Source organism: Myiozetetes cayanensis, unplaced genomic scaffold (assembly GCF_022539395.1).
Source record: "Myiozetetes cayanensis isolate MyiCay16 unplaced genomic scaffold, myiCay2020 scf13, whole genome shotgun sequence".
NCBI lineage: Eukaryota > Metazoa > Chordata > Aves > Passeriformes > Tyrannidae > Myiozetetes > Myiozetetes cayanensis.
In genome coordinates this window covers 22708841-22726200 of record NW_026086937.1, presented here as the reverse complement: position 1 = coordinate 22726200, position 17360 = coordinate 22708841, and the positions used below count along the sequence as shown (strand labels likewise).

At 47.4% G+C, this 17360-nt stretch overlaps 1 protein-coding gene across 2 annotated transcripts; it reads right to left on the bottom strand.

Annotated features, from left to right (window-relative positions):
* Positions 1–878: 878 nt before the first annotated feature.
* On the bottom strand, positions 879–17073 carry STRIT1 (small transmembrane regulator of ion transport 1). Of its 2 annotated transcripts, none has more exons than XM_050308760.1 (3): positions 16988–17073; positions 1062–1161; positions 879–974 (listed from the first exon to the last, which is right to left on the bottom strand). In XM_050308760.1, exons 1-2 carry the CDS (start codon positions 16992–16994, stop codon positions 1067–1069), a joined length of 102 nt encoding a protein of 33 aa, XP_050164717.1. In that variant the 5' UTR covers positions 16995–17073; the 3' UTR covers positions 879–974; positions 1062–1066. The 2 variants fall into 2 exon arrangements, with proteins under 2 accessions (XP_050164717.1, XP_050164716.1); XM_050308759.1 differs by lacking the exon at positions 16988–17073 and adding an exon at positions 3509–3587.
* Positions 17074–17360: the final 287 nt, after the last annotated feature.

The following is a 17360-nucleotide window of genomic DNA, read 5'->3' as shown; positions in this document are numbered from 1 at the left end:
TGTTTGTGTTTCCATTCCTAAAGGACAACAGACAGTGCCCACAGATGGAGACAGGATGTCTGACTGATGTGCCTTCCTCACATTCTCAAAATTATACAAATTGTGTAAGCAGGAGCCAAAAAAATAGTTTCTCTCTCTGTTTAACCCCATCAGGGGTCATGAAGGTTTTTTTCACATTAACTTAAACATATATCCTGCTGGGATCTCCCAGACATGCCTCTCACAGTCAGTTCTCTGCTTTAACTGGGGATTGAATTATTAATGATTTTTGTCTTCTGAGAGCTGCAACTCTTCAGTATAAAACCCTTCATGCTCAAAGCTCAGGGCTGTCTGTGAAAATGCAGCAGCTCAGATCATCTGACAATTATTTCTGATTTAAATGGTAAAGTGGCTGGAAGTTCTCAAGGCACATTATCCATCAGGGGAATATAATTATCTCCAACTGTAATTAAGAAAGACAAACCCACCAAGTACAAGACAGTCAGGGGGCCAGAGTGAGGCTGAGCCATGACAGGCTGTACAACAGCCCTCCCAACCCTAAAAAAGCCTGAGGTTTTCTGTTCGAAGGACATACATATTTGTTTCATAACAATAGATTCCAATAGATCTTCCCCATAATAAGGCTAAAAATACTTCCCCAGGCCCCATGAGAAATTAACCCTTGCCTGTTTCTAACAAGCTGGAAGCTCCTTAGCTATTTTAAAAGTTTGCTACTGAGCAGGCAGGCAGGTGTCCACCTATACAGGACTCCAAAACCACTCCACCCCATTACAAACCGTTTGGAAACTGGGAAATTGGGTTGGTGACTGTTGCTAGAGCTCTTATTAGCATTTGAAACGCTGTGGATAAGAAGCGTACACCATGTTTACAGTGTTGATATTAAAAATAACTCATTTTATACTTATTTTAGTCATTAGAAATCTCAATTGAACTTCCAGGTTCTTCTAATCAACATCACTGTAAATTCTTCTGTCCTGTAAGACAAAGCAAATTGCGTTGGAAAGGTGGCAGTGCCAAGCAAGGGAAGCAGAGGTGGTGTGTGGCACGTGCCAGTCACTTACTGCCATCAGGAGAAGACAATGTAAACCATGAGGGCACATCCCAGGATCCAGCCAACTGCCAGGAGCACAGGGACAACCAGGCGGGACAGCGGGGCTGGGGCTGCAAGGGAAGACAGGGACAAGCTGTGACAGAAAGGCAGGCAATTATCCCAACACATTGAACCAGGATTGTCCCAGTGAGCCTGGACCTGCAGGAAGGGGACACTGAATCCCCACGTTGCCAGTGGCTGCACTGAGGGGACACTGAATCCCATCTCCAAAGAATGGTGGCAGTGGCTGCACTGAGGGGACACTGAATCCCATCCCCAAAGGATGGTGGCAGTGGCTGCACTGAGGGGACACTGAATCCCATCTCCAAAGAATGGTGGCAGTGGCTGCACTGAGGGGACACTGAATCCCATCCCCAAAGCACGTGGCAGTGGCTGCACTGAGGGGACACTGAATCCCATCCCCAAAGCACGTGGCAGTGGCTGCACTGAGGGGACACTGAATCCCATCCCCAAAGGATGGTGGCAGTGGCTGCACTGAGGGGACACTGAATCCCATCCCCAAAGGATGGTGGCAGTGGCTGCACTGAGGGGACACTGAATCCCATCCCCAAAGCACGTGGCAGTGGCTGCACTGAGGGGACACTGAATCCCATCCCCAAAGGATGGTGGCAGTGGCTGCACTGAGGGGACACTGAATCCCATCCCCAAAGGACGGTGGCAGTGGCTGCACTGAGGGGACACTGAATCCCATCCCCAAAGCACGTGGCAGTGGCTGCACAGCAGGGATTCCCAGCTCGCCTCCCTGCCCACTGTATCCCTGTGCTGTCCTTCCCCACAGCCACACAGGGAGCTCAGGCTGAGGCAATCAACCTCTGCAAGGCTGTTTCCTCCTTTCCTGCAGGAAAATAACACAGGAGTGTCCAGTGTGGAAACTCTTGCAGCTGGGCCAGCACAAACACGGGATGAGTTGCCCGCTGGTCCTGGAACAAGGAGCCCAGTGCAGGCGATGGTTCTCCAGGGAGCACATGGAAAGCAGGACTGGCTGTGTACAAATACATTTCTGTACAACATCAGAATTTTAAAGACCCTTCTATCACTTTCCTACAAATAGCAGTCTCTTGCCAGAAAGCAGAATCCTATTACTTACCAGCATATTACAACCTCTTGGAGCACATCTCTCTGCAGTTAAGAGATTTCCAGGTTTTTGAAGGGATTAATAAATTATGTAAAACTATTCACAACACCTTGCACAGTTTAGATCAAGCAGGCAGACTTAGAGGGATCCTTAATAATTTAAGGATTGCCACATTGTTCTTTTAAAGCTGTGCACAACAAACCTCTCTCCATGACACTGCATGGTGTCTCTGACAGAGGGAGAGAGCACAGAGAGAAAATCTGCATATGCTGCCAGGAAAATATTAAACAGATAAACAACCACAATAGCAAAGATAAAATCCTGCTCTGAAACTGGGAGTCCTTTTGCCACAGGGGAGTCCCTTACCTGTTCAATTGACTGTTATTGCTTTGACACTGCAAGGTAAAGCTGCTTCTTTGGGAATCATTTCTCTTGCTTGCCGTTTTTTCAAGGTCTAATTACAGATCCAAGGCTGGATCCTGCTGGGAGCACAGAGGAGTTTGTCAGGGCTCTGCTCATGCTGCTGTGCCTACTGACTACAGGAGTGCCACTGGGACCCAGTTTAAACCAGAACTGGTGTAACGTCTGTGGATGCCCACAAAAACTGCAATAACAACACAGTGTTCACCATCCTGCTGAACCTCAGCAGAAATTCGCTCCCCTCCTCAGATACCGGAGTAAACAGTGCAGAACCCGGGAGACAAGTCTTTGGAAGCTGTATTAAAGATGTATTAAAAGATGCATTAAAGTTCCTTTAACCAGCGTTACCTGAGTACCTGTGCACAGCAAACACCACAGATACACTTACAGCTGTAAGTTTAAATGAAGTAAATTAAAAATGACAATAGATACAAAATACATTTTTATAAGCTGCCTTTTCTCCTTGGAGACAGTGAGTTGTGCTTACAGTGGAAAGCTCATTATTAAAATTTCATTTTGCTCTGTCACTCAAGCTTTGTGGGGTTAAAATCTGAATTATTCTACGTTCACCTAGAACTGCACTCAGAGCTCAGCTACACGCAGACATCAAAAATGCTGTCAAACATATCTCATTTTACACAGTTCTGTTCTATTGTGTTCACTAACCTGAAATTACAGCTACAAAACACTAAAGAAAAAACTGGTGGGATTCAGAAATACAGGAGGAAGACAAGCTACTTTTAACTGTTAACAGAATTAGCTTTTGAACTGGTAACTGTTACTGAAAAGTAAAATACATAGTGTTTCAACAAGAACACAAGTAGCTGAGTATTTTCACACTACATTGCTCAGATTTTTCATTTTAATACCTTGTTACATTCACATCTCCCGGTGCATCTTACCTGGTTCTGCCATTCCCCTCTGCTGGTTTAGTGGCAGGTTTGTCTCTGCAGTTGTTCTGGGAGCCTCGGGATGCTTTAAATAGAGTGGTGTTTGGAATGTGCTGCAGCTGCCTGGTCCCTGGTGCCAGGCTTGGGCCACACGCAGTCAATTGTCTAAAAAGGCAGCAATTCAGGGCATTTGGGCTCACCTCTGCCTGCTCCTCCAGCTGCACATCTGGCACAGGGCAAAGGGAATAAAGGGGGCTCAGTTTTTGAAGGGGGAGAGAAGCGAGGGTGACAGGTGCTTTGTGGACTCTTCACAGCCATGAAACACCCCGTGGTGGGTTCAGAGAATATTTATGACCATCCACATATTTAGAGCGTGACAGGGACCCGGTTTGTTCTTAATCCCCCACATCTCCAATCATCCCTCTCCTATCAAAACCCAAGCCAAGCCCTGCTCAGGATACTTCTGTAGTTATCAGTTCTTTCCTAAGCCCCACCAGGAATCTCATTCTGCACAAAGCACAGAGGCACATTTAGCTCTTGTCCCTGAACGAGTACAGGGTGCAACCACAGGTTTCCACCATTCCTGTGGGAAGTGAGCAACAAAACTTCAGGAAGGAATATTCCTAAAACAATCTGAGAATTAATTTATCCTAAACAGGATAAATAATTGCAAACTGTCCCTAATTCAAAGGAGAAAACCCGTGGATACAAGTGCCAGATGTGAGCCAGAAGCACAAACGGCACAGCAGGTCCCGTCACAGCAAAGGGGAGCTGCGTGGGAAGATCCCTCAGAGCGATCCTGGGTTTGACCAATTAGCAGGAACAAACACTCCAGGTGCTGTGGGGAAATGAACCCGTGTGCAGAACACTCAGAGGAACATCACACAAGCTCTGATCCAAAGGCTTTCCCTCAGGAATGGGAGGAGACCTTCTCTACCATTCCCCGAGTTTATGCAGAGTCCCATCTCAGAGCTGTGCCTGGAGATGAAATGAAACAGGGATTCTTCCCATGTTTCTGAACTGGAAAAGGACAGAACTGGCTGCTCCAAAGCCACTCCAGGTAACAGGTGCACAGGAAGATTTTGAGAGATCTAATCTGGATGTTCATATAGTTGAGAGGCATTTCTTGTGGGCTACAGAAGACAGGACAGTGCTCAGAAACACATTCAGCAGATCTAAAAGAGTTGATCGCTTTCTTATCTGCTTGTTGATTAAAAACTAAATACTTTACACTAAAAAAAAAAAATCAATCATCATCTTTATTCAGAATTGCTTCCCCTCATACAATGGCTGTGGGATCACATCTTCCTTGGAGCCTCTATAACTAGCCTGAAGAACAGCAATTAAGCCAAAGCCAGATTCTTCAGCAGCAGGTGGAAAAAATCCTGGTTTTTCATACCAACACAGTCTAACTTGTCCTAAAGCAAGTTTATAACTCAAGTATTTAATTTGAAAGGACTAGAGCTGGTTATAATGGAAATTCAATCCCAGTGCCTCCCAAGGAAGGGGCTCTTCCTGACACGGGAGCTGCTTTGCAGGGCTCCCTGGGCAGTCCCTGCCCACGCTGGGGCAGAGCAGGAGGGGCAGGAACCTGTCCAGGCTACACCTACAAAACAGGGAGGGGCAGCCTTCAAACATCCCCAGGGAATGCAATTCAATGGCTGGTTATTTTTACAGGAATAGTATTTTTGTCCAAGATACAGAATGGGAACTGTGGGCCCCAGGCTGCCATGATTTGTGTCCATCTGCAGAGTACTTTCATCTGCACTGTCCAAGAACAAAGAGTGGCAGTGGAATGATGAGAGTCTCAGGAACACCCTGACATCCACAGAGGGGGAGCAGCACTGAGCTCTGGCCACACTGTGCTGAGCAGTTGTTTCACATCAGAGACAAAGTCAGCCCTGTAGAGATGGTTTATTGCACACTATAAACAGTCCCTGGGCTTTGGAGCCTGGCGGGAATTCTAAGATGATGATTCCAGAACAAGAACTGAAGCCAAGTCATGTCACCTAAGGAAGTTTTCATCAATGGCACACAATCCCAGACTGCTTTGGGTTGGAAGGACTTTAAAGCCCATCCAGTCCCACCTCTGCCATGGGCAGGGACACCTCCCACTAGCCCAGAGTGCTCCAAGCCCCGTCCAACCTTGCCTTGATATACCTTGATGCCTCTGCTGCTGCTTTCTGCCACTTCTCTGCATTTTCGAGCAAGACAGTTCTCCTCCAAAACTGCTTGTCTTTTCCCACACACCATGTAGGGAAGGTGATTTCCTGACTGCTTACCCAAAATAAAACTCAGGGCTCTAAAGCACTTTGTTATGCCGTGCACAGTCCAGCCTATCACAACATGCTGAGACGCAAGAACAAACTGTGAGCTTTGCTGCCTTGGTCTGGCTTTGCTATAGAGCAAATCTTTCTGGATAAGATCCGATTTGTTGCAGAAAGAAATATGACTCTGTGCAACATATTTATTGGGAACACCATCTCTGATACAATGACTTCCTTGGCTGCACAGCTGTTCCCATAAGAATCCTATCTGGTTTGGTTCTGCTAATTATATATATCCATCTGATCTCATGGAAATAATTTCCACCAGGAACCCTGTATTCCTGACAAGGCCATCTGACCTTCAGGGGTTGGGATCTTTCCAGGCCCAGTTGCCACAAGCAAGGGCAGCGATTCGCTGCTGCTCCCCCCAGCTTTGGGCACTGCTCCCCAGTTCAGCTGCACACACAGCCAGTGCTGTCCTGCACGGCCAGAGCAGGGCCTGAAGGACAGAAAAGTTGTAACTGCAGCAAAGAGCAGAGTAACAATATGGACATTATTTTAAACAACACATCTTCTGATTACAACTGAGGAATGAACTGCAGACTTCAATCCTACAATAGAGCTCAGTCCAACAGCCCCCCCCAAAAAAAAAAAATAGCAAGGGGACAGTTTCAAAATATAAAAAAACAAGGAGAGGACACAAGGCTTAAGAAAAAACTCCGAATGATCCGTGGCAAAACACATCTACTGCTTTGCTGCTGAACAACAATACACAAGAAAAACAATTCCCTCATTTCTATTTGTGTTTCAAATTACGTGATGATTTCTGTATGTTCTTCCCTCTGAGTTTGTGCTGGGACACTGAGATACTCAGTGTCCAGAGTTAGATGGGCAGCTGGGGAGACTGAAACACCCTGGCTGAGCTGTTCAACCTGGGGAGACTGAACCACCCTGGCTGAGCTGTTCAACCTCCAGAGATTGAGCCACCCTGGCTGAGCTGTTCAACCTGGGGAGACTGAACCACCCTGGCTGAGCTGTTCAACCTGGGGAGACTGAACCACCCTGGCTGAGCTGTTCAACCTGGGGAGACTGAACCACCCTGGCTGAGCTGTTCAACCTGGGGAGATTGAACCACCCTGGCTGAGCTGTTCAACCTGGGGAGACTGAGCCACCCTGGCTGAGCTGTTCAACCTGGGGAGACTGAACCACCCTGGCTGAGCTGTTCAACCTGGGGAGACTGAACCACCCTGGCTGAGCTGTTCAACCTCCAGAGACTGAACCACCCTGGCTGAGCTGTTCAACCTGGGGAGACTGAACCACCCTGGCTGAGCTGTTCAACCTCCAGAGACTGAACCACCCTGGCTGAGCTGTTCAACCTCCAGAGACTGAACCACCCTGGCTGAGCTGTTCAACCTCCAGAGACTGCTGGGTCAGAGCCACCAGCAAAGCCCTCGGGGTTGGGAGCTCTGCACTCCCCTGCCCTCTCTCGTGGACCAGACTAAGGAAAGCTTTAGCTCTAAAGGATCCCCCAGCACCCCACTGAGAGGCAGAACTTCCCCTTCTGTACCACAGACAGGTTTCCATGTGGAGTGCTGGGAGCACAGCCGAGAGAACAGTATCAACTGCATGGGAACAACCCCATGGAGGCATTTCCTGGGCTCTTCCTGCTGGATCCCAGGGATTTAGTGTCTGATGTTTGGGAAGGAACTGTCAGAACCTCACTGACACACCACCCACTTTGCAAAGCCAGTTGGTAATTTTTAGTGTTAAAACAGCCAGTATGTTGAGAGCACACCCCCATCTTCTTCATTTCACCAGCACCCAGACATTAAATACTAGAAAGTTGTATTTCTGTCCTTGTTACTGTACCTGTAATCCTGGAAATCTGCACCCAATGCAGCAGGCTGGCAAAGGAAGGCTCTGTTTTACACATTCCATCCATATAAATAGCTGCAGGCTAAACTGCTGTAGAGGACACTAGGGGCACAGACCAACTCATCTTCACAAAGGGAATGCTCCAAGTAATAAAATCTTTACAGCTTTGTAATATTGGTATTAATTTTTAAATCACATTTCTTTCCTTCAGCTGAGCTTTTTCCTTACCCCTGATTTACTAGCAAATCAAAAGCCACATTTACATGCCTTGAATTGTTTTATGACGTTGCCATACTCTCCTGTGACATGCAGACTAATGTGAGACTATCAGATTTTTGCTTTCAAGAAATAGGTTTATGTGTGGAAAACTTGTCTAATGAAATGCATTTTATTAGTCCCCAGTCTTAGCATTTGAAAGCTCCCTTAGAAATTGCCAGGCATTACTTCTACTCACATTTACATCATGAAAATAAAGGCTGAGTTATTTGATAACTATGCAACTGAAGACCTGAAAAAATCCACATATTAAGCTACTAAATATTTAATTCCACAGGCTGTTTCCCAGGGCTTGGGGTCTGCATGTCATTTGTCTTGGCAGAGAGGAGTATCACTCACTGAATGCAGAGACACCTGCTAAAAAATAGCTGCAAATATGATGGAGAAACAGCTCTGCTGTGTCGACATTGACACGTGCCATGGAATTGCTGGACTAGTTCCCCACTGGTGTCTAAAAATAACGGTACCAACGTGGGTCTGCCTTTGCAGAGCCTCAGTCCACAGCAGCTGAGAGATGGCAAATCTTCCTGGCTGGCACAGGGGGAACTGTGGGGAGGCACCTGCCTGGCACACAACTGATGGGCAGCCCAGCATGGCACGAGCACAGGGAGCCAAAGCATCTGCAACTGCACATCTGTGGAGCCAGAGCAGCTCTGGAGCCACATCCAACCCAGCACCACTGCCCGTGCCCTGAGCTGGGCTGGCATTGAACTCCCAGAGCTGCCCAGCCCAGGCTCAGCCACAGGACAAGTTTGAGATTTCAAATAAAAACTTCACCCATTTGTTCCTCTCCAGTGATCATTATTCTGGAAGGACACCCAGCCCACCACACCCCATAAATCCCCAGGCACTCATGATTTGAGAACTGGCAGCTTTCTGGAGGATGTGTGGTATGATTTATACATCACTGCAAGCAGCTGGTGTGGCCTTTACTGTCACAGCTGAAGGAAAATCAGCATTTTCTTCAGAATTTACAGGCATTTAGAGTGCCACTTGGATTTGCACTGAATCCCAACTTCTGGACCAAGTGAAAAGTCAAGGCTTACCCTGCTGCACTTCTGCTGGGAGAGGACAAGCTTCCTCCAGAGGGTGGCTGAGCTGGGGAGGCCACAGAGCAGGAGCAACACGGGACACTCCAACAGGGATCTCACTGGGATGCCCCAGCCGGACCTGGGCACAGAGATGGGAACAGCTGGATATGGGATCACACTTTTGGTTGTTCCTTTGTTCTAGTTCCTGAAAAACAAGGGACTGAACTGCTCAGCTGGGATGTGTGCCCCAGTTCCTGGTCCAGCCCTAAATTTCCTGGTTGAAAACAACTCAGGCTGAAGATGCTGCATTCCCAAACAGCCCTCGGCCTGTGTGATTTCAGTTCATGGGCTGGACAAAGCCAGTCATGGGCAGAAAACATCTTTCTTTGATCTTCCTGTGTCCTCTGAAAGAATATCAGCTCGTGCCAGCAAGGAACACACTGGGAAAACACAAACTGGCTAGGGAAAAAAGCTGTTCATTACCATAAGTTGTGAAATACCCTGTTTATCTAAGACTGAGCTCGTTCCTTTCTTGACGGGCTCGTTCCACTTGACCACAAACACTGGATAAAACGGAGCAAGACGATTTCAAAGTCCTCTTACGAACAAAAGAAAGCATTTCTTAAAATCTTTCAGTCTACATTTTCATAAATTCATGGAATGGTTAAGGTTGGGAAAGACCTTTAAGATCATTAAGTCCAACCACCAGCCCAGCACCACCATGCATGAGAAAACTGCAGCTCAGCTGGGTGTGAGCCAGCCCTGCAATCTGTGCCCTCAGGTGTCCACTGCAAACTGCACCTTCCCCTGCAGAAATACCCACAGATACCCCACCCTCATCTGCCAGCACTCCCTGTTCCTAAAAACTGGGAGAAGCAAGGCTGGGACAAGCTCCAAGCACAGGAGGAACCAACCTGTGATAAACCAAAGCCACGCTCGGGTCAGCAGCTGCCCCAGAGTGTCCCAGAAGGACTCAGCTCTGTGCACACACACTGGAAGGGGCAGAGAGCTCTGCCCTCTCCAAACTCACCCCTCCAAGGGCCACTGGAGCCCTGTCAGCTCTGTGCCAGATGTGTCACTGTGCTCTGGGGATGCTCAGCCAGCCACTCCAGCCATCTCCTCCCTGCCCTCCCAGGTGACTCTGGCACCAGCTTCCCTGATCCTGCACCTCCATGGGGATGGTCCCTCCTTGTGCAGTCCAGATACCTGAGGGAGAACACGAGAGGGATCTTTGTTCCTCTCCTTTTCTAGGGCTTAAATATTCCTTTTTAGGATGAACCCTCTGAGCTGGGGGAAAAATGCATTTTAAAAATTCCCATGACAAATCACTTAATTCAAAACAGCTTTGCAAACCTTGAAAAGTCATTAAGATATCACCAAGTTTTATCTGACCAGAATTAAAGTTCTCAAAAGCATTAAAAATGGACATTTTCATGCACAGTTAAAAAAATTATCTTATTTGTAAGAATAGAGGCAGCTTTAGGAGCAAGATATGGCTGCAAAGGTGTGTGAGGGAGAGCAGCTCCTCCACTGGTGCTACAGTTCCCTCTGGTGACAGCAGAGCACACTCCTGTTTCCAGGGAACTGGGATGTTTCAGAGGATGCTCTGCTCTGAAGAGGCTTGTTTGTCACTCTGGGGTGTCTTTGTGAACCCCCCAGCAGTGGCAGGAGAGGGAGCAGCTGAACCCCCTGCCCTGAGCCCGGGGATCCTGCGGGCACTGCAGGACACCGAGGTGGCCCAGCCCGGGCAGTGTGGCTGCTGCTCAGCTCACACAGGGACAAGTTACAGGCATTTACTGCTTGTCTGACATTCACTCTCCCTGCCTTTCTCAATTCTGTAGGCTCCTCACTGCAATGTATTTTGCCACAAACCAAGCTCCCAGAAGTGACAGGTTTTTTTCTTTTGGAAGCTGGTCCATGGAATGGTTTGGGTTGGGAGGCTCTGTGTGCACAAGCCCATCCAGCCCCACCCCCTGCCACTGTCCCGGGTTGCTCCAAGCCCAGCCTGGCCTTGGACACTCGCAGGGAGTGCTGCTGACTCCAGAGGTGCTGAACCACAAACCAGCACACACACTCTAATTAGCTGGGGCCACACCACAGGCTGGGGCTGTTCCCTCAGCAGGAGCCACAAACCCAGCAGCACCCCCTCCCTGTGCCCAGGGCACACACAGCTCGTGGCATTTGTGACTGCTCAGCTTGCACTGAGCTTTGGGGTCCCAGCACATCACCCAACTCCTGCAGGAGGATCTCTCTGCAATCTCTCCTGCTCTGGCAGGGGTGGCTGCCAGCAGATGGCAATCCCTTCCCACAGTCCTGGGCAGCCAGGCCACAGTCTGTCTCACTGTTTAGAAAACAAGTCATCTGAATGATTAAAAAAATAAAAAATTACATATTTCTACAGTTAATTATATCCCATAATGTTTCCATAGGAGAAATCAGTTTGTTCTGGATTTCTGGATGTAAACCTCTCCCCTTGGGATACAGAGCCTACAGACAGAAAACAAAGAGCCAGCTCTCCCTTCCTCTCTCCCCCACCTCAGTGATGTATCACAGTCCCAGACACCAGAAAATAATTCATAATCACCACACTGTGAGAAAAGATCAAACTGGGAAAGGAGCTCTTTCTGCAACAGCTCTGCCCTGGAAAACATTTCCATGATCCCCATTTCTGTTACACCACTTCTCTTAACCCCTCCCTGGTTTTCAGGGAGCAAGGAATAAATGATTGAACTCACCTGCATTTCCTCACAGAATCAGCATGTTTTGCAACACACCCCAAAGCAGGTCACACGGGAAATTTCCCCAAAATTGGTGTCATTTTTGAAGGCAGATGGGTTTATAAAATCCTCATGCAAAATATAAAAGGCCAACAGTCATTTTTGTAAACCCTTCCTTGCCCACAGAAACTCAGCACTTTAATCACACCATCTTTAAGTTAATTGCTGCAAAGTGCAGAAATTATTGGATCAGTAAAAGGCTTTCCTCTGATTCAGTTTATTCTTGGTTCATTGAAATTAATCTGAAATAAGCCATCTTTAAACCCCATAAAGAGCATGTTATCTTTTGTAAGGGCTTAAGTGCTTGAAGATTGTGCTGCAGTAACAGGGCAGGCAGAAAAGCCTGAAGGCTGGGGAAAAAAGATACCTTTGATGATTTTTAGAGGGGTATAATCTCTAAAAGTAGTCTTTTAATAAGTTATCTTGAAGTTTGAATTTAAAGCAAAATCCATGGAGAGATGGCCCGTGGGCTGCATGGAGTGAGTGGAGGGAACCCTGCTGGGGTGTGACAGTCTGGATCCTGGCAGACCATCAGCAAGAGTTCCAGGTTTGCTGGGGCTGCTCAGAATTATTCATTTCTTTCCACCTGAGCATCAACCTTTGCCAGTTCAGCAGGTGTTCTGAACTGCCATCGAGTCTTCCAGGTTACAAAATCATCAAAAATACCGAAATCAGAGTGTTCCACGTGTTCCCTGAGCAGTTACAAACATCAGCAACCACCAGCAACGCTTTGGAACGTCCTAAAACCCCAAAGAAGCACAAAATCCCTTACTTTTCCTCTCCAGAGAAACTGGTGCTGCTGCTAACTGGTTTGAGTGTATTCTGTGAATGTTGCTATTATCATTATTCAATACATTCCTTCATGCAAAAGGAGAATTCTAAAATCCTGAGGCTTATTTTTGTATGAGCACTCACATGGGAAGGAAATGGAGAAAACAGTTAAATTTCTAAAGAGCTTTGAATTTTTCAGACACTCCCTAAGTGATTTTTCCCCCAGGAGTTATTTCTGAACAAGCAACGTGAAGTTTAAACGCTGTCAAATGCCAAAGGATGTTTTCTTCTAAATGAATGCTAATTAAATTAGTAGCAAAGGTAATTACAATGACTTTAAATTCTGGATGTATTACGTGACATTCAAATGGAGACAATTAATATGCAGTATCATGTCTTTCTATATTGATGTATTACCATACAATTCTTAATTGTGCAAAGTTATTAAATTAAGGTTCTGTAATGTTGTGATTGTCCCCTTGGTGTCTCTTCTGCAGCTCCTGTGCCTTGACCTGCTGCCTGTGAAGCTCCTGGTGGCACAGGCAGGTGTCCCCATCCCACAGGTGACATTCCATTGCACAACATCTCCCTGAGGGACATCGAGGGCAGCACCAGCCTTGACCTTCAGATTCAGCCATATCACGTCCCAGCCTCAAACGTGCCAGCACAGGTGGCAGTGCCAGCACACAAAGCCTACTTCAAAGAGAGTAAAACAGTCCTAAAAGCCTATTCTTCAGCCTTTGTCCTGTGCCTGACCACTGCCACCTGCCAGCTCGAGAGAGGGGGGCCCTTTGTGACCCCAGCTCATCCTGAAGCAGCCCCTCACATCATGTGGAAACAATTCCCAGCCTGTGGCTGGACTCATCTCGGGCAGCTGTGGATTCCTGCCCCTTACTGGCACCTGTGGCACGAGGCCTCTTCCCTGATTTGGGGCTGATGACTGACACTGTGCTGTGTTCCAGGCTCACACACGAGGCTTGGGGATGTACACTCTATTTTTGGGTGACTTATTTTTAATTTGGCTTCTGTGTTGCACTTATTGCTGCAAAACCCCTGGCCTGCACTTGCCATTGCCGTGCTGCCACCTGGCACCCCAGCACTCCAGGAGCATGAAGCTGTGTGTATGTTATGGATGTGTATACAGGAGTCTCTAAGATCACAGTCCTGGTTTTTCTTTTTGCTCTGCCCTGGACTCTGAAATGATGACATGAGAAAACCATCACAACTGAGACACCTAAAAATATTATCTCTATCTCCCCAAGGTAGTCAATATGCTTTAAAATGTCAATAAATGAATTTTCTCCTATTAAAGTAAGAGGGTTTGGATGGTTGTCTCCAGGCTGGTCTATAATACTGACAGCAGGAGCTGGTTTTGGAGCTCTTGACTGACTTTGATGAACTTTACAGGAGAGTCCGAGCCTTAAACCACAACTATGTCTATTCCTTCTGGCAAATCATTTCTTTCCTCCCTTTTCTGGCTGGAAGGAGGAGCTCCCCACACCCATCTGGGTGTATCCACTGAGCTTCTCACAACAGCACCTCACCACAATATCCAACCACAGGACAACAATCTATGGGCATCCAGACACAGGGAAGCAAGTGATCCCCTCACCTGTAAGTGCTGCACCTGTAAATACATTTTAAAATTTACCAAGGGATAATATTAACAAATTCCCAGTATTGCACTTATCCCTTATTTAAAAGGCTTAAGATATTATATCCTCTTCTCCTTGTATAAACCAATTGAAGTTATATAATGCATGTGGATTTACTTTGCCCCAGTTCCAGCTGGCAATGCATTGCTAAGCCAAGGCTGTACCACTGCAATTTGGCAGAAAACAGGTCAGGATTTCGTTACACGTCAAAACTCCCAAACTGTTCCGAATATTCCAAATTAAAAAGGCAAACAGAAAACAACCCCTGTGACAGAAGGATCTATCCCATTGCCTTGCTCAGGACTTCACAGTGGGGGCACATTTCGTGGGTTCTGTGCTGCTTTTGGACCCAGGCAAACACGGGGCTCTCCAGCCCAGAACAGCCAGCAGAGGAATCTCTGCAGCAGAGCAGGCTCCCTTCAGCCAGCTGAGGGACATCACTGCCCCTGCAGCCTCTGCCAGCATCTCCTTTGAACCAGAAAGCCTGTGGAACTGCTCATTGCCCTGCAGCTCAAGGGCAGCCCTGAGGTAACCACCAAATCCACGGATTTCCAGCCTTACCCTTCCCTGAACTCACAAGGCCAGTGTTGCCCCTGAACTCACAAGGCCAGTGTTGCCCCTGAACTGTGTTGGTGGTGCTGCTCTGGCCAGGTTTAGTTTGCCTTGTGCCTCTGCACTGCTCAGCCACTTCCTGGCCTGACTTAATCCTCTCAACAGCACTTTTTAGCATAATTAGGGCTCTTCACTAATTTGCTGCTACAGTTGACTCCAAGTTCATTGAAGGAGACACCAGAAACACAAAGAGCCTTTTTGACTCTCCACTGCCAATGTGAACAAATAGCAAGGGGTCTCTAATAAATCATGTTAGTATTTAAACCAATCAGCATATTGGGTCTTTTAGGAAAAATATCTTCATAATGACATAGATCTCAAACTAATTACAGATCTCAAATTCTGGGACTGCCTTTTACCAAACAGTGCACCCCAAAATGCCATACCCTGGCTGTGTTCTGGTTTGCACAGCCATTATTTCAGGGCTTTAGGAGCCTCTGTTAATGCTGTGCAGACAGGCAGAGGATCAGTCCCTGGGGTGGTTGTGCCAGGGGCACAGCACAGCCAGCTGTCACACGCCAGCTCTGGGACAAACCCAGAGCTGATGCACAGGCAGAACCACAAAGGTCACAGTCACAGATCACTGCAGAGAGAAGGGAAATCCAGCTGGACCATTCCCAAAGTGAAAGCCTTTTCTGTGTCTGATCCATCCTCCCTCACACACAGAGTATCTTAAATACAACCCAGAGCATGTGCCAGCACCAGCAGTGACGTGGAATATAAACTCCCAGTGTCCCTTAACTCCCCTCACTCTACTACTTGTAGGTACTGCCCTTGGCTCCTTGGCTTCACAGAAAAGCATTCCCAAACCCTCCCCTCTGCCAGGGAGGCGCTTGTAAGAGTAAGGGTGGCTCAAGTCTGTCTAAACACTTGTCATTTATTAACTTGCTTTATGGCACCAGCACTACTGCTACAAGGAATTAGTCATTTATTTAGTCCTGCCAGTTCCTCTCCTGTCATAAAATTCAGCCTCCTGTACAACACAGAGCAAATAGAACAATTCCCCTGTAGCTACTCAAACTGGATGTGGAACAATTCTCTGAACAAGACCATGGTTGTGTGGGCTGAAATCTTCCAGAACTGCAGCAGGACTGGGGATCATTTCCAGAAAACATCAGAAGTCCTACTGAAATCCATCCATATTCATCATATTTGTTATTTGTGTCTCCTGATACGTGACAACTCATTGCATCACAAATTAATGGATTTTCACTGCCAGAAATGCATTTCCCCAGCACTTCTTTGCACACATGGATTGATCCTTTCTCCCTGCCAGCTGGATCAGGATTGCTGCCACACACACAGGGCTGGAAACAGTCCTTGTATGGACAAGGCAGACCTGCACTCTCTCCAGGTTTATGATTCACTAAAGCACATTTGGCTACAGAATCACTCATTTCCTGGCTGGCACAGGGAGAGGGGCTGGACATTCCAGTGAAGCACAGTCTGAGGAGGGAGCCAGGACAGGTTAAGATAAGGAGCAGGGCTCTCCACGGTCTCTCCTTACAGGAGAGATTTTACTGCTGTTTCACAGAGTAATTTGCTCCACATGCAGGAAACATTCCCTCTTCAGTCTGCTCCCCTGCACCAAGGGATGCCCAGCACTGCTGGAGGCCAGGGCAGCTCAGCTCCCTCAGTGATTACCCTGGAATCACTGACTGCAAGATCCCAGCTCCTGAGAGGAATCCTCAGCCACTGCCTTCCCGTTTCACAGCCAGGACTCAAACTCAGCCCTTACTTTGAATTAAAGAAATAAACCCCAAATATTTTTCTCTGCTGCCATATCCAAACACACTGCAATGCCCTAAGCAAATGCTGAGGAGATAAATTCTCTCTGAACGTGAATGTAGGGAACCAAGGATGACAACAAACCTGTTGATCATCCAACAAAACTGAAGCAGGACTGTGGGGAGTACACTTAGCCCAATATTTAGCTCAAGATGAAGGAATCCTTAAGAAAGCCAGGGTTCACTGCATTTACCCAGCAGTCCTGCCTTCAAACAGGACCCAACACTGCACTCCTGCCACAGTGGGAGTCATCAGTCATGGGAAGTCAGATGACACAGACTTTTCTATCCCTATCCAGCAGTTCACAGATTCAAATACATATGCTGAGATATTTTTCCACCTCCTCAGTTTCTGACACTTCCAGGTACAGGTCCCCTTGCCTTTGTTCTACAAAGAAGAGAAGAGAGCTGCTGGACCTGCTGATTTTATTGGCACTTACCCTCCATGTTCAGAGCAGGGGCTGTGGGAGAGGGGCTTCTGAGAGCTAGCCTTTGTTTTCAAAGGCAGATCCATTCACGTTTATCCCACTGAGGTTTAATCTGAGTACAATATTCTGCATTTGCCACTCTGATTCTTTGTTCCAGTTTCCCCAAAGTAAAAAGATTTGACGAGGGGCCAAAAGAGGCAGAAATGTCTGAGCGAGTTCCAGCTGCACCTAGAGAGCTCCTGCCTGGCTTTGTGAGGCTCCTGGTCTCCATGGTTACAGCAGTGTTGGAAAACAACCACGGAGCGTCACCTCAAATGCTCCTGCCCCGAATGCAGAGCGGAGCTGCTCCCGTGCCCCGCTCTGACAGCCCAGTGGAGCGTGGAGT